At 45.4% G+C, this 25,813-nt stretch overlaps 1 protein-coding gene across 5 annotated transcripts in view; it reads right to left on the reverse strand.

Annotated features, from left to right (window-relative positions):
- Nucleotides 1–25,813, reverse strand: part of KCNIP4 (potassium voltage-gated channel interacting protein 4) — a 686,042-nt gene that overhangs the window by 46,601 nt on the left and 613,628 nt on the right. For all 5 annotated transcript variants that reach the window (XM_056555518.1, XM_056555509.1, XM_056555501.1 and 2 more), the window contains exons 3-4: nucleotides 13,910–13,979; nucleotides 5,332–5,402 (exon numbers count right to left, since the gene is read on the reverse strand). In XM_056555518.1, coding sequence (XP_056411493.1) covers nucleotides 5,332–5,402; nucleotides 13,910–13,979 — 141 coding nt within the window. The remainder of the gene's footprint in view (nucleotides 1–5,331; nucleotides 5,403–13,909; nucleotides 13,980–25,813) is intronic.

A 25,813-nucleotide genomic window follows, 5' to 3' on the forward strand; every position in this document is an offset into this window, starting at 1 on the left:
AGGCAATGCAGTCCTTTGTAAATAAGCCCATAGGCCCGGTGAGTCCCCGTCCGACCCATCAGGCATCGGACTCAGACCATAGAGGTCTGAATAGTATGACCTTAAGCTATCTAGAATCGGAGAAGTGAGGAGAAGTATTCACCCCCCCACCCCCCAGGAGATTTAATAGAAGGAACATGTAGGGAGACCCGCTTATCCCTAAGAGCCCAAGCCAACAGTTGACCTGCCTTGTTGCCCCACTCATAAGACACACTGGAGCAAATCTATCTGTGTCAATTATACTTCTTGTCAATGCGAACCTGAATCTCCCTCTGTACTTTAAGCAGGTCTCGAAAGACCTCCTCCGAGAGAGTGGACTTATGCAGAGACTCCAGAGAGTGCAATTTCTGGGATGCAGCACATTTGAGTTTGGCACCGTGATTGATCAAGATGCTATGAAGGACGCATTTCAGCACTTCCCACCGACATTGAGGAGAGGTGGGATCGCTCGCGTGATCCGACACAAAGTTAGAAATCCCCGCTCTCAGATCTGCCAAACAGAGAAAATCAGAGAGGAGCGACTCATTGAGTCTCCATGTAAATTCCCTCCTCGAGCCACTCGGCAGTGACAAGTCACAATAAAATGGGGCATGATCAGAAAACATAATATAACCTATAGTGGTTGAAAGCACCTGAGGGAGAAGACAGTGACTGACAAAAATATAGTCCAGTCTAGTGTATACCCTACAGGCGTGAGAATAAAATGTTTAGTCGCATGGTGAAAACCAGTCGGCAAATCTTATTAAGCTGCGAGAAAGACAGAGCGGAGGCCCCAGAGGAGCAATCTAAGGAAGGAATCAAGGAGACATTCAAATCTCCACTGACCACCATCAAACCCTGAGAAAAAAACAGTTAGGTCATCCAACACTTTTTGCAGGAAAGACAACTGACCACGATTTGGGGCGTAAATATTAGCTATAGTGTAGGCCCTCCCTTGAATGGTGCAGGTAACAAAGACGTAACAACCCTCTTCATCAACCTTGGAATCTAAAACCTGAACTGGGAGGGACTTATGGAACAGGATGGCCACACCCTTAACCTTCTGAGAATGACAACTACTATAGTACTATGTAGAGTAATATCTATTTCGAAGAACAGCTGCGTGTTCCTGCAGGAGGAGGGAGGAGGTAGAAAGGGGATGGGGGCACACACAAGAGAAAAAAAAGGGGGGGGGGAACAAGACCACAAACAAATAAATACCGAAACAAATGCAAACAGCAGAACAAAGAAATGTCTGCAAAGATACTATGACTAATAGCACTGAGCTAGTAGCAGGCAGGTAGGATATCCTGCCACAACCTATTGGGGGCAGGCCAATTAGGAGATTAAGAACAGCAGAAAAGAGAGTATAAGAGAGCATGAGCTTAGATGCCAAGCACCGGCAAGGGGAGATACAAAAAGGGGATATAGGTCAGGAAGCGCTGCATGTGCATAACGCAGGACAAAGAAAAAAAAAAAGGAGCAAGATAAAACCTCTGCGGAGAAGCAGGAAAACAAGGAACAGGGGCAGTAGAGAGGGGAAAAGGATGCAGGGAGGGAGAACAAAACAAGGAGGCATATCAAATATCAAGCTTCAAAGTGCAACAAGCCAGACATGGGGACAACTCCTCATCTTTAGTGATCCCTTGATCTGCCTGGCCCATCACTCGATCCGGAAAAGCTGCGAGGGCGGCGGCAGGGGCGTTGAGGCCGAGGTGAGAGCCCATCAGTTTGAGAATGCCTCAATCTCTGGGGCAGCGGCAACAAGGAAGAAAACGGGACCGCAACCAGTTCCTCCTAGCCCGGGAGCCATATAGAGGGTAGTCCGAAAGTCTGTAGAAACTGAGGAAGGTCATCCAGAGAGCGCAATGTGGCAACTTTCTCTTGGTGGTGGGCATTAAGGGCAAACGGGAACCCCCAGCGATACAGGATATGGCGAAACTGCAGTTCAGCAAGCAGAGGTTTCAAAGAGGCTTGTGTATGTCTCCATTAATCTGGAAAAAACTGGAGCTTGGCTCCATCAAAGTCAGTCTCCTTCATCTGACGGGCTTTCCTCATGATCTCTTCCTTAACAGAGTAGTAATGGATACGGCAGATCACGTCCCGTGGCTTAGCTGGGTCTTAGCTCAGGGGCCTCAGGGCCCGGTGAGCCCGGTCAATTTCAATATGCCAGGGGCTGCCTTCTGAGGAGTCCCAAGATGGGTTTGGGGATGGCTGAGGGTGGATATCCTCCTGGCAAGGCGACTGGAGGGCCTGGTGGGGAGAAGGAGATGCCGATAATGCAGAGTAGAGGAGGGGGAGCTGGGAGCCCCTCCATCAGAGGGCCCAGCAGCCATATCATATAGGTGAAGCCCCGTACCACTAGGAGGAGAAGGTGCAGACAGCTGGCAATGTCCCCAAGGTGGTGAGGGTGGGGGTTTGGCAGCCCACGCTGTGTCCAGACTGGGGCTAGAAAGAGGGATGGCTGCACTGTAAGGCCTCGGCTGCAGTGGGGTATGGAGGCCTCGTAGTCCCACACTCGCTGCAGGGGAGATGAGGGGAGACACATCCGGCAGCAGCGGAGCAGCACCCGCCATAGAGCAGAGCTCAGACACCGGCAGATCAATAAGTAGAGGAGGCGGGGAGTGGAGCGGGGAGTCTCATAGCTTACCCGCACCTCCAGTGGCAGCTCGTCTCTCCCCTGCGCCGGAGTCCTGTAATGGCGCCCGCTCTCCGGCACTCAGAACAGCAGGGGGTGGGGACTCCCAGGGTAAAGAAGAAGCTGAATATGGTGGTGGCCGGGGGGAGGCCAACTCCGGCAGCTCCAACAGCTCCGCCAGCGGAGCGAAGAAATTATAAATCGGGACCCCTGGTGCTCAAGGGTCTGAGGATTTCCTGGTCGACTTGCGGGAGCGCTTCTGGCCCATGGAAGCGGAAGGTGGGTCCCCAATAAGCTAGGCAGCAGCGAAGCTCTGTGAAAGCACGTCTTCTCGGCGTGCATTGCAAACCATACCCCAAGTTTTTCAACTTCTTGTTTAAGGTCGTGGAAACTTTTCGAAACTGACATCAAAGGGCAAAGAGAAGAGCTTTGAAGATGACACCATCTTGTAGAACATCAATAACAGAAGTACATGACAGATGAAATGATGACTGATCTACACAGCACAGCATGATTCATTGGAACGCAACATATCGTGCTACTTCTCTATAACTCACTCGATCAGCTATAAATAAGGCAATACCTTAATTTTTTACTCATATTGGGGCACAGCTGAGTTTCAGTGAAATTCTGTATACTGGAAATATATTTCTTTATTTATGGAAATTGATTAATAAGATTGCATTTCATCAGAATGATACACTGAAGTATATCATGGGTAAGCTGTGCCAGATCCATTGCGTTCAGTGGACTGAATCTAGTCTATTAATGGCCACCTTTGGTCAATTTCCAAATGTATACAATTTTTTTTACAGGACCCCCGAATTTTTTATTAAAGTGCCGCCATAATTTTTTCCCAATAACTAGTTGCTTGACTGATGCCGCATGCAATTAAAATGTGTGTGTGTTTGGGGGGGGGGGGGGGGGGGGAGGGTCTGGTTGATCATTGTAGTCTACTGAGTCATACTTTTCTCAATGGCGATCACATCCAATATGCTCAAATTGATATCTGTGCTAATAAAGTCCTGTGTACTCTTATTATCAGACTTTAAGCAAATTAGGGACCTAAGGGGCACCAGCTGTGTCTTCCTGCAGCTGCTTTTATCACACTGAATGATTGACTTTGCCAAATGCTTAATCAAAAAAAGAGCAAATAGATATACTCCTCATTTTTCCCAATGGTTTGTAGCGCTGCAACATCCACATACAATCATATATGGCTGAACTAAAGATATCTGTGATAAATGTTTTTATAACTCCTTTAATTTATTTATAGCCCACCTTAAAGGGGTTATCCGGGTTTTATTAAGTTTTCACTTCGTGCCCTTGATGCCAGGTTATGTCTTAAGTGCTTCACTTGCCTTCCATGTGTGGGGTGGATTGACCCCTTTTTGTGATTTCATGGTACCCCCAGGTTCAGCATTCCTCTGGTCTCTTGATGATTGTGGTTTCAAGCCTTTCCCAGAATCCTGTTCTACTCAAGACAACAGCCTCATGGTCTGTCACTATGGCCTTATCCCTTATCTGTACTCAGCTCTGTACCCTCAAACATCCATGACAACACAAGATTATAGGTAGTGGCGGAAGTGAAGGCGGAACAAGCAGGGCTCTGTGCACTCAGGCTCCTGGCTTGTCAATCAGTCTGATGTGTGAACCGGGAGGGTGTCACTGAGTCTAAGTGTCTTCAGTGTACAGAGCCTTGCTTGTCCTCAGTACAAAGAGCCCTGCTTGTCCTCACTGCACAGAGCCCTGCTTATCCTCAGTGTACAGGGCTCTGCTTGTCCTCAGTGCACAGGGCCCTGCTTATCCTCAGTACAAAACCCTGCTTGTCTTCACTGCACCGAGCCCTGCTTGTCCTCGGTGCACAGAGCCCTGCTTGTCCTCGGTGTACAGGGCCCTGCTTGTCCTCAGTGTACAGAGCTCTGCTTGTCCTCAGTGTACAGAGCTCTGCTTGTCCTCAGTGTACAGAGCTCTGCTTGTCCTCAGTGCACAGAGCCCTTATTGTCCTCAGTGTACATAGCCCTGCTTGTCCCATCCACAAGCCCTGCTTGTCCTCACTGCACAGAGCCCTGCTTGTCCTCAGTGTACAGAGCTCTGCTTGTCCTCAGTGCACAGAGCCCTTCTTGTCCTCAGTGTGCAAAGCCCTGCTTGTCCTCACTGCACAGAGCCCTGCTTGTCCTCAATGTACAGAGCCCTGCTTGTCCTCAGTGAACAGGGCCCTGCTTGTCCTCAGTGTACAGGGCCCTGCTTGTCCTCAGTGTACAGAGCTCTGCTTGTCCTCAGTGCACAGAGCCCTTCTTGTCCTCAGTGCACAGAGCCCCGCTTGTTCTCAGTGTGCAGGCCCTGCTTTTCCTCAGTGCACAGAGCCCTTCTTGTCCTCAGTGTACATAGCCCTGCTTGTCCCATCCACACTTCCTGAGACACAGACAATAGTTGCAGGGATAAGACAGCAATTTTAACCCAAAAACATACTTTTTAAAATAAAAAACATGTATATTACAAATTACACATGTTATAATCTACATTAGATAAAAAGTGTTTGCTAAGGACAGTGTCGATTTAAATTATTTTTTGTCGTATTAATTAACCATTACCACATTGTCAAACAATAATATAAAACAATTGCAGACATGGCAGATCCTCAGAACTAATTGATATTAAAGCAGATGACCTACCTCGAAACTGACAGATCCATTGTGGTCTGTGTCGAAAGCATTAAACAGAAAGTGTGCGTAATTCGAAACATCTAAAAAAAAAAAAAATAATAAAGACAATTAGTGAATACAATTTGTAAAAATGTTATAATTTTACAAAAATGTTTTTTTTATAATGTAGGGTCTATTCACACGTACAGTATACTGCGCATATTTTAGGCTGAAGATTTGATTTGAGTCATTTATTTATAGTTTTCATTGTAATTTGCAGCATAAAATCTGCATCAAATATGCGCAGGACACTGTACAGGTGAACACACCCTTAAAGTCTACTTGGTAGGATATGTGTTTATATTTCTGGGGCACCTCTGAGCCTGAGATTTGTGTGAGACTACAACGGTGAAGATGTATTTTAAATGCTGCAGTCATACCTGGTGAAACAAAAATTTAAACACAAATCCTACCACCTGAGCGACTCAGGACTTGTACTTTAAGGGTAGGGTCACACGGTGCAGGGACGTCACTGACGTCCCGAGCGTGCGCCAATAGTAACTGAGCAGAGCCGAGCGGTGAGGAGGAGGCGCGCGCATGGTAAGTGACCAGCGGCACGTCATCTTCAGTATTCCGACCACCGCTCCGGGGTCGCGATCTACCCATAGGCCATAGCAGTAGATTGTTACCCCGGAGCGGTGGTCGGAATACTGAAGTGGGGCAGCATACAGGCATACAGCCTCCAGCCATACACTGTATATGGCTGAAGGCTGTATGTCTGTGGGGGAACTGTACTGCACCTAATGTGGGGGAACTATACTGCACCTAATGTGGGGGAACTATACTGCACCTAATGTGGAAGAACTATACTGCACCTAATGTGGGGGGGAACTATACTGCACCTAATGTGGGGGGGGAACTATACTGTACCTAACGTGGGGGAACTATACTGCACCTAACGTGGGGGAACTATACTGCACCTAATGTGGGGGAACTATACTGCACCTAATGTGGGGGACTATATTGCAGCTAATGTGAGGGAACTAAACTGCACCTAATGGGGGGGGAACTATTCTGCACCTAATGTGGGGGAACTATACTGCACTTAATGTGGGGGAGCTATACTGCACCTAATGTGGGGGAGCTATACTGCAGCTAATGTGGGGGAACTATACTGCACTTAATGTGGGAACTATATTGCACCTAATGTGGGGGAACTATACTGCACCTAAAGTGGGGGAGCTATACTGCACCTAATGTGGGGGACTATACTGCACCTAATGTGGGGGACTATACTGCACCTAATGTGGGAACTATATTGCACCTAATGTGGGGGAACTATACTGCACCTAAAGTGGGGGAGCTATACTGCACCTAATGTGGGGGACTATACTGCACCTAATGTGGGGGACTATACTGCACCTAATGTGGGGGAACTATACTGCACCTAATGTGGGGGAACTATACTGCACCTAATGTGAGGGACTATACAGCACCTAATGTGAGGGACTATACTGCACCTAATGCGGAGAACTATACTGCACCTTATGTGAGGGACTATACTGCACCTAATGTGAGGGACTATACTGCACCTAATGGGGAGAACTATACTGCACCTAATGTGGGGAACTATACGGCACCAAATGGGGGGAACTATACTGCATCTAATGTGAGGGAACTATATTTTACCTTTTATGAACAAGAAAATGATGAAGTTTTGGTATAATGACGCAACACTATGGGGCTGGCATGTAATTTTTTTCCAGGGCAGTTTTCACACCCAGTCCAGCCCTGCCCAGTGTTTCCCAACTCTTTACCAGTGTTTCCCAACCAGGGTGCCTCCAGCTGTTGCAGAACTACAACTCCCAGCATGCCCAGACAGCCAAAAGCTGTCTGGGCATGCTGGGAGTTGCAGTTTTGCAACAGCTAGAGGCACCCTGGTTGGGAAACACTGCTCTATACAAATCCACATCATACCATGTTTAAATTGAAGAACTTTTTTTTTTTTTTTTTAAACAACTGGTGCCAGAAAATTAAACAGTTTTGTAAATTACTTCTATTAAAAAATCTCAATCCTTCCAGTACTTATCAGCTGCTGTATGCTACAGAAGATGTTTTCTTTTTGAATTTCTTTTCTGCCTGACCAAAGTCCTCTCTGCTGACACCTCTGTCCATTTTAGGAACTGTCCAGAGCAAAAGAGGTTTCTAAAATGGACAGTTGCTAAAATGGACTTTGGTCAGGCAGAAAGGAAATTAAAAAAGAAAACACGCTTTCCAGTGGAGTACCCCTTTACTGCCAAAGTGTATCGAAACTCAGGCAGAATTTGCAGAAGCATTAAAAAAAATTGATTTGCCACCAGACACAAGATACATGCAAACAGCCATATATGCGACATTTAGGTCTGCAATTGACCTTTCTCAAACACAACAGGCGGTGAAGAGTAGGAAGAGGTTTGGGAGGTACTGGTGCTGTTTTGAAGGCTCAGGCTATGTTCACACGATGGAATTTCCGCATCAGCAATGTCCCATAGATTTCAATGGGATTCTGCTGCACTGAATCCACGGCCCAGCGCTCAACATTCAGGGGAATGTCCGCACTGAGATTTTCTGTGCGGACATTCCCTCGTGTGAACATAGCCTAAGGGCGGTCACAGCAAATATTGATTTACATTTATCTTATTTTCCTTCACTTTGGGGGAGATTTATCTAAACCTGTCCAGAGGAAAAGTTGCTGAGTTGTCCATAGCAACCAAACAGATCGCTTCTTTCATTATTGAAAAGGCCTTTGTAAAATGAAAGTAATCTGATTGGTTGCTATGGGCAACTCAGCAACTTTTCCTCTGGACAGGTTTTGATAAATCTCGCCCATTGTATTTTGTTAATTGTTAAAGGAGAACTGCGGCACAACACTTTTTACTTTCCCTGTGTCCGGGCTGCAAAAAAGGAGAAAAAAAAAACTTTAACTCACCTTCCTATGTTCACCTATGTATATCGGTGTCCCGTTCCTCCGGTGATGCTCTGCTTCCTGCTTCTTAGGCTCGGGACGTCACACTGAAGTCAGCGTATCGCCAGCCGCAGCAATGTCCCGCCTCAGCCAGTGATAGGCTGAGCGCACTGTCATGTAAGGAGCCTGGGCCCCGCCTCCTCCCAACTGCACAGGCTTCTTACATGACAGTGTGCTCAGCCTATCACCGGCCGATGCGGAAATTCGCTGCGGCCGGCGATACGCTGACTGCAGTGTTGCACTGCAGTTCTCCTTTAAAAATAAGCTGTTAACACTTCTATTTTTTAAAGCATTTTTTTTCACACCTGCCATTAACATTTGCACGGAACTGTATGTGGTCATGGTGTAGAACAGTTGTAGTTTTGCAACAGCTGGAGGCGCACTGGTTGGGAAACACTGCTGTAGAAGTACTATTCAGCCCTTGTGTAGCACTGTATATACATTAGTTTTTGTGATGGTGAAAAATTATTTAGGGCAGGACTGATGGGTATCAATGGGAAAAAAGTGCTATGGTAAAGTAATAACCAGATGGTATATCTAAGAAGCCTGTCGTGTTATAAAAATTATCAAGTACGGTATATATATATATATATATATATATATATATATATATATAGTCAGAAAGTTGATTAGAAACCTTTTATAATGTTTTTTTCTATTAGTACCATATTTGAAGAGATCATTGCTCTGAAGCCAGCAACAATAAAGTATTATAGTAATACAACACATGAGTATGGTCTATGCTTCTTCCTATATGTAATTGTAAGTTTCATAATAAGAGTTCATGGCCATGTTATGTTTCATATAGAGCAATGATAGAACTGTCAAAGTGTTGCATTAGCCGGCAGACATAACCCCATATACCTCTAATTTCATACAGTGAAATACAGAAGTGTTTTCTGCTGGACTATATCAGAAGCTGTCAAGAAAAAATGGTGCATTTTCTATCTTTCACTCGCTATGTATATACACTTACTGGCCACTTTATTAGGTACACCTGTTCGATTGCTTGTTAACATAAATAGCTTATCAGCCAGTCATATAGCAGCAACTTACTGCATTTAGGCATGTAGATCTGGTCAAGATAAGTTCAAACCGAGCATCAGAATGGGAAGAAATGGGATTTAAAGGGGTACTCCGCCGCTTGGCATCTTATCCCATATCTAAAGGATAGGGGATAAGATGTCTGATCACGGGGGTCCTGCCGCTTGGACCCCCATGATCTCTGAAGGCAGTGGTCATGACATCACACCACGCCCCCTCCATTCATGTCTCTGGGAAGGGGTGTGAGGGCTTTAGATAGGGAATAAGATGCCTAGCGGTGGAGTACCCCTTTAAGTAACTTTGAATGTGGCGTGGTGGTAAAAGACGGGCTGATCAGTGTATTTTAGAAACTGCTAATCTACTTGGATTTTCATACAGAGCTCTAGGGTTTACAAAGAATGTAAAACCTGTTATATCCAGGGAGGCACATTTGTATGGATGAAAATGTCTTGTTGATGTCAGAGGTCAGAGGAGAATAGGCAGACTGGTTCAAGATGACAGAAAGGCAACAGTAACTCAAATACCCACTTGTTACAACCAAGGTGTGCATAATACCATCTCTGAATGCATGAACTGTCAAACCTTGAAGCAGATGGGCTGCAGCAGCAGGAGACCTAAGAACAGGTGGCTACAATTCACACAGGCTTGCCGAAATTGGACAATGGAAGACTGGAAGAACGTTGCCTGGTCTTGATTCCAGCTGTGACATTCAGATAGCAGGGTCAGAATTTGGTGTAAATAACACAAAAACATGGATCCATCCTGTCTTATATCAATGGTTAAGGCTGGTGGTGGTGTAATGTGAGGGGACATTTTCGCACACTTTGGGCCCCTTAGTGCCAACTGAGCATCATATAAATGTGACACTCTACCTGAGTATTGTTGCTGACCATATCCATCCCTTTATGACCACAGTGGACCCATCTTCTGATGGCTTCTTCCAGCAGGATAATGCACCATGTTACAAAGCTCACATCATCTCATACATTACTCCATTGGTCTTCACAGTCAACAGATCTCAGTCCTATAGATCACCTTTGGGATGTGGTGGAACAGAAGATTCACATCATGGATGTGCAGCCGACAATCCTGCAGCACTGTGATGGCATCATGTCTGTATGAGAAAAACCTCTGTGGAATGCTCCGAGCACCTTGTAGAAAGTATGTCATAAAGAATGAAGGTAAAAGGGGCCGGACCCGATACTAACAAGGTGCGCTTAATAAAGTGGCCAGTGAGTGTCTACTGTACTATATATATATATATATATATATATATATATATATATATATATATACATATATATATATATATACATATATATGTATACATACATACACACACACACACACATATGGGAGCCCCAATACACTTCAATTTTGTTCTGGAAATCATACAATGTGAGGCATCCACATATAGTAGTGTGTTACTGTTCTTTACTTTCTATAGGACTGATCACTGAATAACTTGTATACAGTAGCAATAAAACAGACAATATTGCAATGATTGGAACCTGGAGTATTTCTCATTTCTCTACGTTAGTCTTTGCTGACTGCATATTGACCTTCATGCACGGATCAATAGCCGCCGAGAGGTGGAGGCAGAGAGCACTGATAAATGTTAACATCATCACTCATTCTCTATTTTAGGAAACAGAGAGCAGAGCGGCTGTATCTATTGGAGAATCGGTGCCATCTTTTTACATTTATTTATCAAAAGTGTTATACATAGAAATTATAAAGCTACATTTAAATGTTACGGAAATATAAATCAGACAACTATGAGATGCTGTGTATTAGAGGAGAAACCTGTACACAGCAGCGGGCTTGGCAAACAAATAAAATCATTCTAAAGGCCACCATCCATCTATTCCAGACATGTACACATGCTCGCAATGTAGAACAGGTAAGAACAGTGCAGCAGGGGGACATAAAACAAACAGGAGCGCTTCCGGGTGGCAACAGCCGTTTCCTGCGTCAATACGCACTTCCTCAGGCCAACGGCCTGAGGAAGTACGTATTGACGCAGGAAATGGCTGTTGCCGCCAGGTGGTGCTCCTGTTTGTTTTGTGTCCCCCTGCTGTACTATTTTTTACCTGCTTTTTATCGGCCTGAGGAAGAGTATATTGATGCAGGAAACGGCTGTTGCAGCTAGGTAGTTCTCCAGTTTGTTTTATGTCCCCCTGCTGCACAGTTTTTTTTATGGCCTGAAGAAGTGCATATTGAAACAGTTACATAGTGTATAAGGTTGAAAAAAAAGACAAGAGTCAGTCAAGTTCAACATAAAGCCCTACTGTGTTGATCCAGAGGAAGACAAAAACCCCATGAGAGTGATGCCAATTGCCCAGGAAACAGAAAACGGCTGTTGCTGCCAGGTAGCTCTCCCTTAGTTTTATGTCCCTCTGTTTCACTGTTTTTTACCTGCACTTTGTTCATAATAAAGAAGAGTGCTACGGAAGGAGTGAAACTACAATGTTGTTGTGGTAGCAGGATACACACCTAAAACTAAAGACATTTAAGACTAAAAGTCTATGAGACGTCTGGCTATTCTGTAGACCGCTTGATTTAGCACCTGGCTCTTTTTTTTTTTTTATTATTGATTTCAAAGTATAAGTAAAGCTAGAAACAAGATGTTTTTCCTTCTGTAAGAGAACTACTTTTCACCACAGCTCTATTTCTTCTTTATGGCAGCTGAGTGCTGTAGTTGCCAGCAGCTGTCATAGAGAATGAATTGGGCGGCAGTCATACATTCACACTCAGGGTCCCATTCTTGAGATCATGGGGAGTCTCATAGGTTGGGGGTCCAGTGATCAGACAGTTATGCCATGTTCTGTGGATTGGAAGTAACTTCTAATGGTGGGACAACCCTTTCAAGAGATAAAATAGCAGTCCCTACTGTGTATTAGATTTCGTGCAAAGGGTTACACTTGTTGACACTTCATTTTCATTTCTTATAATAGTAGACTGGCACTTTCTGTTAAAGTGTACCTGTCCTTAATAAAAACTTTTGATATCATGTAGATAATACCATTATATGTACATTTGTAATATACATTGATTCAATGAGATAGGTGAGATAATGCTGTCCCTGCAGCTATTGTGCGTGCGTCTCTGTGAGGAGAACAAATACAGGAAGTGAGGGCAGGACATGCAGGCTCCTGGCTTGGCAATCATCCTGCTGTGTGAGCCGGAGGCATGTCACAGAGCCTCACTGCACAGAACCCTGCTTGTCCTCAGTGTACAGAGCCCTGCTTGTCCTCAGTGTACAGAGCCCTGCTTGTCCTCACTGTACAGAGCCCTGCTTGTCCTCAGTGTACAGAGCCCTGCTTGTCCTCACTGCACAGAGCCCTGCTTGTCCTCAGTGCACAGAGCCCTGCTTGTCTTCAGTGCACAGAGCCCTGCTTGTCCTCACTGTACAGAGCCCTGCTTGTCCTCACTGTACAGAGCCCTGCTTGTCCTCAGTGTACAGAGCCCTGCTTGTCCTCAGTGTACAGAGCCCTGCTTGTCCTCACTGCACAGAGCCCTGCTTGTCTTCAGTGCACAGAGCCCTGCTTGTCCACAGAGCCCTGCTTGTCCTCAGTGCACAGAGCCCTGCTTGTCCTCAGTGTACAGAGCCCTGCTTGTCCTCAGTGTACAGAGCCCTGCTTGTCCTCAGTGTACAGAGCCCTGCTTGTCCTCAGTGTACAGAGCCCTGCTTGTCCTCAGTGCCCAGAGCCCTGCTTGTCCTCAGTGCACAGAGCCCCGCTTGTCCTCAGTGCACAGAGCCCCGCTTGTCCTCACTGTACAGAGCCCCGCTTGTCCTCAGTATACAGAGCCCCGCTTGTCCTCAGTGTACAGAGCCCTGCTTGTCCTCAGTGTACAGAGCCCTGCTTGTCCTCAGTGTACAGAGCCCTGCTTTTCCACCCACACTTCCTGTATTTGGTCTCCTCACAGAGACACGCATACAATAGCTGTAGCAATAAAAATATACACATTTTTTTAAACAATGTATATTACAAATATACATATAATGGTATTATCTACATAATATAAAAAGGTATAGTTAACAACAGGTACACTTTAAAGGGCAGATATCCTGTTCTTGCAAGGATTCTTGCCCTGTTGACAGTGTAGGCCTCTTCTATATAGATCGACAATAAGGGCCCATAAATATAACCCTGTGAACCTTATCTTACTGACTTGTCTGCTGCTCATAAAGATAAAGTTTAGATATGATGGTCTGTTATTGCTCAGGTTAAATATGAAGATAACATAAGGAATAATCTGCTTTATACATACTGACAGTCTTGGTTTTATACAACTCAGCCTTAATTCCAGTTATGTCTTATCTAAGAAGCTCATTATGGAAGATATCATAAGCAGACGGAAGAATATTTAGCACTGGTGCTACCAGTGTTACTGCTGAGCATCTGCTGTGTTCTTCTCAGGAATGGATCATTACACTACAGACATATTGTTGTTCAGTGTTTGTTTTCTACTTAGGAGAATATTACTAACTCTGCAGCCTTCTTTTAACTACATACATCTTAGCTGTAAACTGCGGAGATAGAAAGTGCCACTTACCTCCCTGTGGGAAGAACTGAGCGTAAATATCTTTAAACGTTTCTTCATTGACAATCCCACTGGGACATTCCTGGTGAAGCAAAGAAATAAACAATGAAATGGCGGTGAGACTCACTGTTTGAGGCGTTTTATAAATAATATTTCATATGTATTTCCATTGTTCACTTCTGTTTTCTCCCAGGCTGTCTAAAGAAATTAAATAAAGCTGAAGAGTAGGAGATGCTGACATTCTTAATGCCCATACCATGCCGTTGGGCTATTATGTGGACCTACTTGGTAATATAGTAGGCAGAAGGCTCAGGAGTAGAACTTTGGGAATATCATTGTGCCTTTGTACGTGATACTTTCAATGGTCGTTTTAATTTTAAACATCTTCCTTCATGTGTAAATATCTTCAAAAAGTCTTGACCACTAGGGGTCTCCCTTCTCTACAATCTACACTGCACTGCCTGAACTTGGCAGTGGTAATCTGTCTTCAGTAACAGCTTGATCAGAATGGAACACAGCAAGTAGGATAAGGCTTAGCATGAACTATATGCAGGAGAAGGAAAGTGAGCGGGAGAAAGCCTCAGTTATTTAACTGCAATATGCGAGCCAGTCTGCTAGTTGAAAATGATCCACACTGTTCCTAAAATGTAAATCAAGGCTTCCCACCTATAAGACTCTAGACAAGTAGGAATGCCAGTGTACTAATGCGGTGTGATGTTTACACTGCTGCAGTGTAATTTCCCATTTGCCGGTTCAGTGCACTTTCACTAACACCATTATCATAGCAGATAGGAAAATGTGCTGTCCTGTGATTAGCCAGACATGTAATGGAAAGAAAACCATCTGTGTATATTACTATCAAACAGCCCAGCTCTGGTCTCTTCTCCTGAAATAGATTTAGAAATGGCTGTGTACCATGAAGGGGACTCTCAGGGGCTCATGGACAGAAACGAGAACCCTACAATCACTTTGTAACCACTCTAAAGGGTTAATCAAACAAAACCAGCCTGGTTTCTAAAAATCATTTGAAATGATAGGGACACTTCGAAATTAATGTCTACTTTTTATCTTAGTATATCCTTATAGGGACCAGAGAGCAAATCATAGGTTTCTGGGATCCTGCTCCTTAACCTGTATTATGCTGCCCGAAGTATGGGCAGCATAAAACAGGTGACATTTTCCCTTCAAATTAAGTTGCATGTTGCATGTTTTGAGGATTTTTTTGTGATTTGTTTAATCTAATTTTGTATTTTACTATTTTTGATATCTTGCAGGTTTCATTCTGGCCACTAAGCCTAAATTAAGCTAAGACTCCCTGTACAGATCACTTCCTAGCAGTGTCCTTCTCATCATCACAGATGGTAGTACAGTGAAAGATGACTACAGTAGACAGATAGACGATGGTCACAGCTTAGCCTCCCCCTCCCTGTAGAATGACCCCTGCACAGATCATAGAGCATGTCTAGAAACCTCTTCTATTCATTTCAATGGTTTATATCCAAAATATTGTTGCCTTTATGCATGGGGATATTTTTCGCTAACAAATAGACATTTTTTTTATGTAAGTGTGGTAGGCCTCAGGGGTAAGGGTAGTACAGTCAGGGATTTGCTTTGGTATATCAGGGGTTAATGTTAACCCTATAGTTTGTGACACCAGGCTGAGGGCTAGTATGCTGAGATCACTCTCCGGCCTAGCGCTGCCCTTCCCAGTAACGATAGGTGCATAAGAATAAAGACTGAAGGTCCACAAGGTAGTTAAATTTGAACTTGCATAAACTTCACTTAACGGCTTGCGGTACATCCACAGAGTAGTAACAGTCTCAATCAAACAGTCTCTATATACTTCAATGACTGACAGATGTTGCGGACCTTGACTTTAGATAATAGTCTCGGAATTCAGGGTATATTGCGAAGATCCGTCCGGATTTAGGGGATAGATAAGGTCCGGTGGTCTTGCAGAGTGTTTACGGATTGATACACTCACAATTTGGAATAGAACAGCCATCGCCGCAAGGCTAAGGCCTAGACTCACTGATGAAAGCAGATCCTTTCTCGTCAACAGCCAGGAACCAAGAGAGAGATTAATGGCCGCTGCGCCCTTATATGGGCAGGGGCGGGCCATTTTGATTGGTCCAGCCAACTGTCACTCACCGTCACAAAGGAAATGAGTGTATTACGTCACAAGGACCTCCAAAGGTCCTCAAGCAGAAATACCATAGAGTTTACCTGATCACGTGACCCGCAGGTCCTGCTGCGCTTCTCACAGGTAATTAACTATTTATATACATTTTAAACAGTTAAACTTCCACAAATAAGGAGCATAAGACTAGAGCAATGACTATAGGGGTGAGAGGTGACTAGGGGTGGACTATACAAAAGGACCCCGACGTCCTAGGGACTCTGGCTATGGGGACCTATAAACAGGTACCGTATAGGATGCGGTACCGGGATACCACATAAGGTAAAATAGTCTTCCAGATTTGGGGTGGAGGGGCTCCATATATGTAATATACAGTAGTAGTATACATCTCTAGAACTATAAAAAGTGGCTACAGTATATATTCTGTACAAAAACAGACATACCTGGTAAATATATATATGTAGCAAAATAACAGAATATTTTGTCCTCAGCAACCACTAAAGTATAGCTTAGTAATAAATATACAAGGACAGCATAGGTAATGGAAATCAATCCGCCAGATACTGGGAAGCAATGCATTATACCCGATCCACACTATACAGTGTCTTCACCTGAGGCTAATGATCTATTCCCACTGACAGTCATGGAGGATTGAAAGTCGATTTTTTGGGGGATGGAGTCTTCACAGGTATTGCCTCAGAGAAGATATTGACTTAGATAAACCTTTACTTTGTCTTTAGTCTGTGGACCAACTACACACTATGCCGTTATGTTTGGCAAGTAAAAACTCTTCATTTTCTACTTACCGTATATACTCGAGTATAAGCCGACCCGAGTATAAGCCGAGGCCCCTAATTTCAACCCAAAATCCCAGGAAAAGTTATTGACTCGAGTATAAGCCTAGGGTGAGAAATACATCATCCCCCCCTGTCATCATCCAGACCCCCGTCATTAACATCCTCATCATCATCACCGCCTGTCATCATCCAGACCCTTATCATCATCACCTGTCATCATCCCCTTGTCATCATCCCACACCCCCCCCCTTCATCATCCCCTTGTCATCATCCCCACCCCCCTTCATCATCCCCTTGTAATCATCCCACACCCCCCCCCCCTTCATCATCCCCTTGTCATCATCCCCACCCCTCTTCATCATCCCACCAGCCATCGGCTGTCCGGGCTTGCTGGGAGTTGTAGTTTTGAAACCTCCGGAGGTCCGCAGGTTGAAGACCACTGCGGCCTTCGACATCATCCAGCCCCCTCTCACCCCCTTTAGTTCTGTACAGTACTCGCCTCCGCTCGGCGCTGGTCCGGTGCTGCAGGGCTGTCCGGAGAGGAGGTCGTCCGGTGGGATAGTGGTTCCGGGCTGCTATCTTCACTGGGGGTGCCTCTTCTCCACGCTGCGGGCCCGGAATAGAGGCGTTGCCTGGACGATGACGCAGAAGTACGTTGGTAATGAATCTACCTCTGCGTCGTCGTCAAGGCAACGTGACTATTCTGGGGACGGGCCCGAAGCGCTTAGAAGAGGCCTCCCCGGTGAAGATAGCAGCCCGGAACCACTATCCCCCCGGACGACCTCCTCACCGGACAGTCCTGCAGCACCGGACCAGCGCCGAGCGGAGGCGAGTACTGTACAGAACTAAAGGGGGTGAGAGGGGGCTGGATGATGTCGAAGGCCGCAGTGGTCTTCAACCTGCGGACCTCTGGAGGTCCGCAGGTTGAAGACCACTGAGGGTGGAGAGTTCACTCGAGTATAAGCCGAGGGGGGTGTTTTCAGCACGAAAAATCGTGCTGAAAAACTCGGCTTATACTCGAGTATATACGGTAGCTTGGTTTATGTCAAACATGTTAATTCACAACCCAACACATAACAGGGATCTGAGCCTCCACCAGAATGAAAGTGGGAACATGGCATATATTTACACCAGAATTTGCACCTTTTCTGCCTTCAGTATTATTAAATCCATGCCAAGTTACTACAGCAATCTGAGAAAGGCTATACAGTGGTCACCCTTCAAGCATATACCCAAACACAACAGACCAAAGTATATAAGTAACAAACGTTTGAATCTTTATTAATACAAAAACATATATAAAAATATCATAAAAGACATAAATGGGGAGGTATATCGGATACACAAACAAGAGGAGGCGAGTGTGTCCTAATCACATAACGTTAGTACAACTAAACACATGGTAGCAAGGTGCTCTATATATATATATATATATATATATATATATATATATATATATATATATATATATATCAGTAATAGAAAGTCTCTAAAACCGAGTACAAAAATGCAGCAATAATTAGCAAGTATATCTGCCAAAAAACATAGAATGCACCATGCCTGGACACCTCACCTTAGCCCCAAACGCGTTTTCAAACTTGCTTCCTCAGGGGGCGTGGGTGAGGTGTCCAGGCATGGTGCATTCTATGTTTTTTGGCAGATATACTTGCTAATTATTGCTGTATTTTTGTACTCGGTTTTAGAGACTTTCTATTACTGTTATATATATATTTATATATATTATATTAAGCACCTTGCTATTATGTGTTTAGTTGTACTAACGTTATGTGATTAGGACACACTCGCCTCCTCTTGTTTGTGTATCCGGTATACCTCCCCATTTATGTCTTTTATGGTATTTTTATATATGTTTTTGTATTAATAAAGATTCAAACGTTTGTTACTTATATACTTTGGTCTGTTGTGTTTGGGTATATATTAATAAATCTATCTAGAAGTAGACGACCACTTCCAGTAAATGTCCCCTCTAAATGGTATGCCAACCAGCATGAGGCCATAAGCCACATGAGGTTGCAAGTCACTGGTTGGGGACCACTGCTGTAATGTAACTGTCTATATAGTCGCCATACTACGTGCCTCCTCTGGGGATCAGGACTTCATTGATTTCTGGAGGCCTGACATGAAATTTGTAATATTTAATGTAGATCCCTACACAGGGACAGGATTCATTAATAATGTAAGGGATATCTGCTTATCTGACTACCAGGTTAGTGTTCTGATAATTAGTGTTGAGCGGCATAGGCCATATTCGAATTCGCGAATATTCGCGAATATATGGACGAATATTCGTCATATATTCGCTAAATTCGCATATTCGTAATATTCGCGTTTTATTTTCGCACATGTGAAAATTCGCATATACGAAAATTTGCATCCGTGAGCGAAAATTTGCATATGCGAAAATTAGCATATGTTAATTTTGCATATGGGAAAATTTGCATATGCAAATTTCCGTATATGCGAAAATTCGCACGCCAGTCTCACACAGTAGTATTAGAGCCTTCTTTACACCATACAAGCTGGAAGCAGAGAGGGATGATCACTGTGATGTGTACTGTAATATGGAAAAAAAAAAAATATTCGTAATTACGAATATATAGCGCTATATTTGCGAATATTCACGAATTCGCGAATATGCAATATTCGCAAATAAAATTCGCATTGCGAATATTCGCGAGCAACACTAATGATAATCCAACATGGGACTATCTTGGTTTCTGGAGTTGTACTGTAATAGGTGTTGGTGTGGATGAATGTTAAACAGTCATAAGGCAAAATTTGTATCTCTCAAAGACTTTTGCTTTTTCTGGAACTTTAGCTAACATTGCTAGTAGTGAAAATTCATGCTGTTTTTGCTGTCCGAGTATACACATTTTACACTTACAAGTGATAGAAAAGTCAGAAAAAGGGTAGTTCACACGTGTTTCTTTGCTCTTAATTTTTTTTTTTATCCATGTGAGGATTGTACATCAGTGTGCAATACGACAAATTCTCACAAGTAATTGGTCTTGAGACACAGTGTGTAGGAAATCTTTATTACTAAATACCCTGGTGGTGGGTCTGAGAGCGAGTTATCATTTGTCTTTGTATGTTGTCTTCAGCGTCTGCTGTCGCGCCTGTTCCTCTTCTGTTCCATTGAGGACCTTTCCCCCTGTTGAAGGAGCAACATTTCTGCCTAAAGGCCTTAGGTGGAAGATGTCGCTTCTTCAACAGGGGACGAGGTTCCCAACGCAACCGAGACAATTGACAACTTGCTTTCAGATCCACCACCAGAGAATTTAGTAATACATATTTGCAATGCACTGTTGTCTCAAGTCCAATTACTTGGGAAAGTCTATCGTATTGAACATTGTTGTAGATTTCACACATGGATAATAAAAATTAAGAAGAAGAAACACAAACTCACATATGGTGAGCCTTCCACCCTTTACCAATTTTGATTCTATGCTCTTCTACGAACCCCTGTGGTCTGACATTCTTCTACAAAACCCTCTAGGAGTTGTGCTGCCTGACACCTTTTTATAATACATATGACTAGAGACAACCCTGGGTAAGCGTTATTTTGCCCCCCCCCAGCATACAATCACAGTTATATACATAGATCATGTAATATATATACATCATATACATAGATCATATAATACATAGCAACATAAAGATCTGACAAAGAACTGCTGACCCCAACATCCCCCATTGGAGATACCCCCAGATCTGATCCAGGCAATAGATAACCAAATATACAACTAAGGTATGTTTAATCAAAACAGAAAAAAGTGAGTTCAAAATACCACCTTCCAATAAAAATACTTTGACAAAAATTTATTTAAAAATACGGACAATCATTAAGCTAGATGGATTATAAATCAGAGATGATCAAACAGAGGGCACCTTCAGTATATAAAAAAAAATTACATGAATAAAAATGAAAATAATAAAAATAAAAATTGGGATGTTTTTATTTTCATTATTTTTATTTTCATTTTTTTATGTAATTTTATTTTATATAGTGAAGGTAACATCAGTTTATTGTATATTGTATATATATTTTAAATGTATCTGAATGTTTTTACTCTGCCGGTTAATCCTTTGAAATAATATGATATGTCTTGAATGGGTTAATACTACTATTTTGTATATAAATCCCCTCCTTATCCTGTTTGTCATGCCTTATGAAGCCCCACAAGCACGGTGAAACGCGTTGCATTTGAAAAATAAAAAAGTTATTTTACTTACCGGATGTGTCCGATCTTGGTCAGCACCGACATCCCCTACCGCCCTGTGGACGCCCTTCTCCCATTGTGTTACGTTTAGGTCGGGGAGGCTGCAGACCAGGTTTATTCTCTCATCCACGCAGACCATTGTTGTGTGTGAGTTCACACAACCGCCTCTGGTAAGGGTTTTTTATTACTCTAATCTGAACCCTACAGTGGCAATTTTACGCTATGGAGCGCTCTTCCCTCTTGTTTTAGCTTGGTTGAGGTGGGACGGGACCCAGCTGGTCATAGCAATATACTCTCTGGAGATGGGGCCCTTGGGTCAGTTGAGAGGCGACCAAGGGCACAGTACGAGATCAACTGCTGGTCAGTTTAGCATCCCAGGAGTTAAGCATATGTCACGCCGAGCGCTCCGGGTCCCGCTGCCTTCCCGGAGCGCTCACGGCGTTCCTCTGGCTGCAGCGCTCCGGTCGGCATTGCTGACCGCGAGCGCTGCTCTCTGATCCCGGGAGGGGATGCGATCTGAGGCACGGCTCGTGTCCGCCCTCGGGTTGCGCCCCGTCTCACTCACCTCTCGCCCCTGTCTGCTTGCTCCCGGCGCACGCGGCCCCGCTCCCTAGGCCGCGCGCGCCGACTTGCTTAAATTTAAAGGGCCAGTGCACCACTAATTGGTGCCTGGCCCAATCACTCCCTAGCCTATAAAAACCCACTTCCCCTTCCTCTCCTCGCCGGATCTTGTTGCCTTGTGCCCTGAGAAAGCGTTATAGTGTGTCCCAAGCCTGTGTACCTTGACCTTCTGCTGTTGCCCCTGACTACGAACCTCGCTGCCTGCCCTGACCTTCTGCTAAGTCTGACCTCGCTTCTATCTAGTCCTTGTGTACCGCGCCAGTCTCAGCTGCCAGAGAGGTCGAGTCGCTACTGGGGAACACGACCTGGTAGTTACTGCCGCAGCAAGTCCATCCTGCTTTGCGGCGGGCTCTGGTGAACACCAGTAACTGCTTAGAACCGATTCCCCAGTACGGCCCGCGTCATCGCCTCTCTGGTACAGGGGATCCACCTCCAGTGTCTTCACCAGCCGCTAGTCCGGACCCTGACAGTAGATCCGGCCATGGATCCCGCTGAGGTACCGCTGCCAAGCCTCGCTGATCTCACCTCCGTGGTTGCCCAGCAGTCCCAGCAAATTGCTCAACAAGGACAACAGCTGTCGCAGTTGACCGCCATGATTCAACAGCTCCTGCCTCCACAGCCTCAACCGCCAGCTCCAGCATTTCCTCCTCTCCGAGCTGCTGCTTCTTCTGCTAGAGTCCGCCTGTCTCTCCCAGATAAGTTTGACGGGGACTCTAAAAATTGCCGGGGATTCCTGTCCCAATGCTCCCTGCACTTGGAGATGTTGTCAGACCAATTCCCCACTGAACGATCTAAGGTGGCGTTCGTCGTCAGTCTACTTTCCGGGAAGGCCTTGGCCTGGGCCACGCCGCTTTGGGACCGCAACGATCCTGCCACTGCCTCAGTCCAGTCCTTCTTTTCTGAAGTCCGCAGTGTCTTTGAGGAACCTGCCCGTGCCTCATCCGCAGAAACTGCATTGCTGAACCTTGTGCAAGGAGACTCTACCGTGGGCGAATATGCCATACAATTCCGGACTTTGGCCGCTGAGTTGGCCTGGAACAATGAGGCTCTCTGTGCGACCTTTAAAAAAGGTTTATCCAGCCATATCAAGGATTGTCTGGCCGCACGAGAGATACCCTCCTCCCTGACTGAACTAATCCACCTGGCTACCCGCATTGATATGCGCTACATTGAGAGACGTCAGGAGCTCCGCCAGGAGAAAGATCTCGTTCGCACCAGGCGATACCCGCGCCTGACTCCTCTCTTCCAGCATCCTTTGCAGCCTGTTACTGTGCCTCCCGCTGAGGAGGCCATGCAAGTGGACCGGTCTCGTCTGACCCAGCAAGAGAGGACTCGCCGGAGGAACGAGAACTTATGCCTATACTGTGTGAGCTCTGAACATTTCCTAAAGGACTGTCCCATTCGTCCTCAGTGTCAGGGAAACGCTCGCACCTAGTGATCGTGGGAGAGGCGTCACTGGGTGTAAATTCTTCCTCTCCACGCCTGACTATTCCAGTGCGGATTTCTCCAGCTGATAAAGCCTCCTTCTCTGCGGAGGCATTCTTGGACTCTGGTTCAACAGGAAATTTCATAAAAGCCTCCTTCATCAACCGGTTTAACATCCCTGTTGTCCGTCTAGTCAAGCCCTTCTACATTTCCTCAGTTAACAGAGAACACCTGAATTCTACCGTGCGTTATCGCACGGCCACCGTACGCATGACCGTGGGGGTTCTCCATCAAGAAAGGATTGAGTTCTTTGTCCTGCCTAATTGCACCTCAGACATCCTTCTTGGCTTACCCTGGCTCCAGCGGCATTCTCCTACCCTCGACTGGACCACGGGGGACATAAAATCCTGGGGTTCTTCCTGCCACTCACGCTGCCTTAAGTCGCTTCCCACCAGCCAAGTCTCTGTTGCTTCTCCTTTGCTCGGCCTTCCAAAGGCCTATCAAGACTTTTCTGACGTCTTTTGCAAAAAACAGGCAGAGGTCTTACCACCACATAGGCCCTACGACTGCCCTATTGACTTGCTCCCTGGGACCACGCCGCCCCGTGGCAGGATTTACCCTCTCTCCGCTCCGGAAACGGAGGCCATGACGGAATATATTCAGGAGAATCTCAAAAAAGGTTTCATCAGGAAGTCTTCTTCTCCTGCTGGAGCAGGATTCTTCTTTGTTGCCAAGAAGGATGGGTCTCTACGCCCTTGTATAGACTACCGCGGGCTCAATAAGATTACTATAAAGAACCGCTACCCTCTGCCACTCATCTTGGAACTCTTTGACCGGCTGCGCGGAGCAAAGATTTTTACCAAGCTTGACCTCAGGGGCGCGTACAATCTCATCAGAATTCGTGAAGGAGATGAGTGGAAAACTGCTTTTAACACTAGAGATGGTCACTTCGAATACCTGGTCATGCCATTCGGTCTTTGCAACGCCCCCGCAGTCTTCCAAGGCTTTGTCAATGAGATCTTCCGAGACTTGTTGTATACTTGCGTGGTGGTCTATCTCGATGACATTCTAATCTTCTCCTCCAACCTAGAGGAACACCGCCTCCATGTTCGCCAAGTGCTCCAGCGTCTCCGAGTTAACCATCTCTACGCCAAAATTGAGAAATGCCTCTTTGAACGTAACTGTCTTCCTTTCCTAGGATATCTGGTCTCAGGACAGGGCCTTCAAATGGACCCCGATAAGCTCTCCGCAGTCTTGGATTGGCCACGCCCCTCTGGACTTTGCTCTATCCAGCGCTTCCTCGGATTCGCTAATTACTACCGTCAGTTTATCCCCCACTTCTCCACTATCGTGGCTCCCATTGTGGCTCTGACCAAGAAAGATGCGAATCCGAGATCCTGGCCTTCCCAAGCAGAAGAAGCTTTTACTCGCCTTAAGGCCGCCTTCGCCTGCACACCAGTCTTGACTAGGCCTGATCCACTGAAGCCATTCTTCCTCGAGGTGGATGCCTCTTCAGTTGGAGCCGGGGCGGTTCTTCTTCAGAAAAATGCTAAAGGAAAAAACGTCACTTGAGGTTTTTTCTCTAAAACATTTTCCCCTCCTGAAAAAAATTACGCTATTGGTGACCAAGAATTGCTGGCCATTAAAATGGCACTCAAGGAGTGGAGGCATCTCCTGGAAGGGTCTCTCCACCCGATCACCATCTACACTGACCACAAAAATCTGTCATACCTACAGTCCCCTCAGCGTTTAAATCCTTGCCAGGCCAGGTGGTCATTGTTCTTCGCTCGCTTTAATTTCCAGATACATTTTCGTCCTGCAGACAGACTGTCAGGGCGGATGCCCTTTCTCATTCCACTCATGCCACGGAGGCAGAAACCGCTCCCCAACACATCGTTTCCCCTGAGTATCTGATCTCTGCTGCTCTGGCTTCCCTGGCACCAGTTCCTCCAGGAAAAACCTTTGTCCCTCCACGTCTTCGCCTCCGGACTCTTAAATGGGGTCACTCCTCCCACCTGGCGGGTCACGCTGGAATCAAAAAATCCACTCAGTTGATTGCCAGACACTATTGGTGGCCTTCCCTTGAAAAAGATGTAACTGACTTCGTACGCTCCTGTACGGTCTGCGCACGTGATAAAATTCCTCGCCAAAGGCCCGCGGGTCTTCTTCTTCCTCTGCCAGTTCCTGAATAGCCTTGGTCACACATAGCGATGGACTTCGTCACTGACCTTCCTGTATCCCATGGCAACACTGTCATCTGGGTGGTCGTTGATCGATTCTCCAAAATGGCCCATTTCGTTCCACTCCCTGGCCTCCCTTCTGCGCCACAATTGGCGAAGCATTTTTTTTTTGCACATTTTTCGTCTCCACGGACTGCCTACACATATCGTCTCCGATAGAGGCGTTCAATTTGTCTCGAAATTCTGGAGAGCACTCTGCACCCAATTAAAGATTAAATTGAATTTTTCCTCCGCCTGCCACCCGCAATCTAATGGAAAAGTGGAGAGAGTAAACCAAATCCTATGTGACTACCTGCGACATTTTGTCTCCTCCCGCCAAGATGATTGGGTTGACCTGTTACCCTGGGTCGAATTCTCGTACAATTTCAAAGACTCTGAGTCATCCGCCAAGTCTCCATTCTTTGTGGTGTACGGCCGTCACCCACTTCCCCCCCTCCCTATCCCCACTTCGT

Source organism: Hyla sarda, chromosome 1 (assembly GCF_029499605.1).
Source record: "Hyla sarda isolate aHylSar1 chromosome 1, aHylSar1.hap1, whole genome shotgun sequence".
NCBI lineage: Eukaryota > Metazoa > Chordata > Amphibia > Anura > Hylidae > Hyla > Hyla sarda.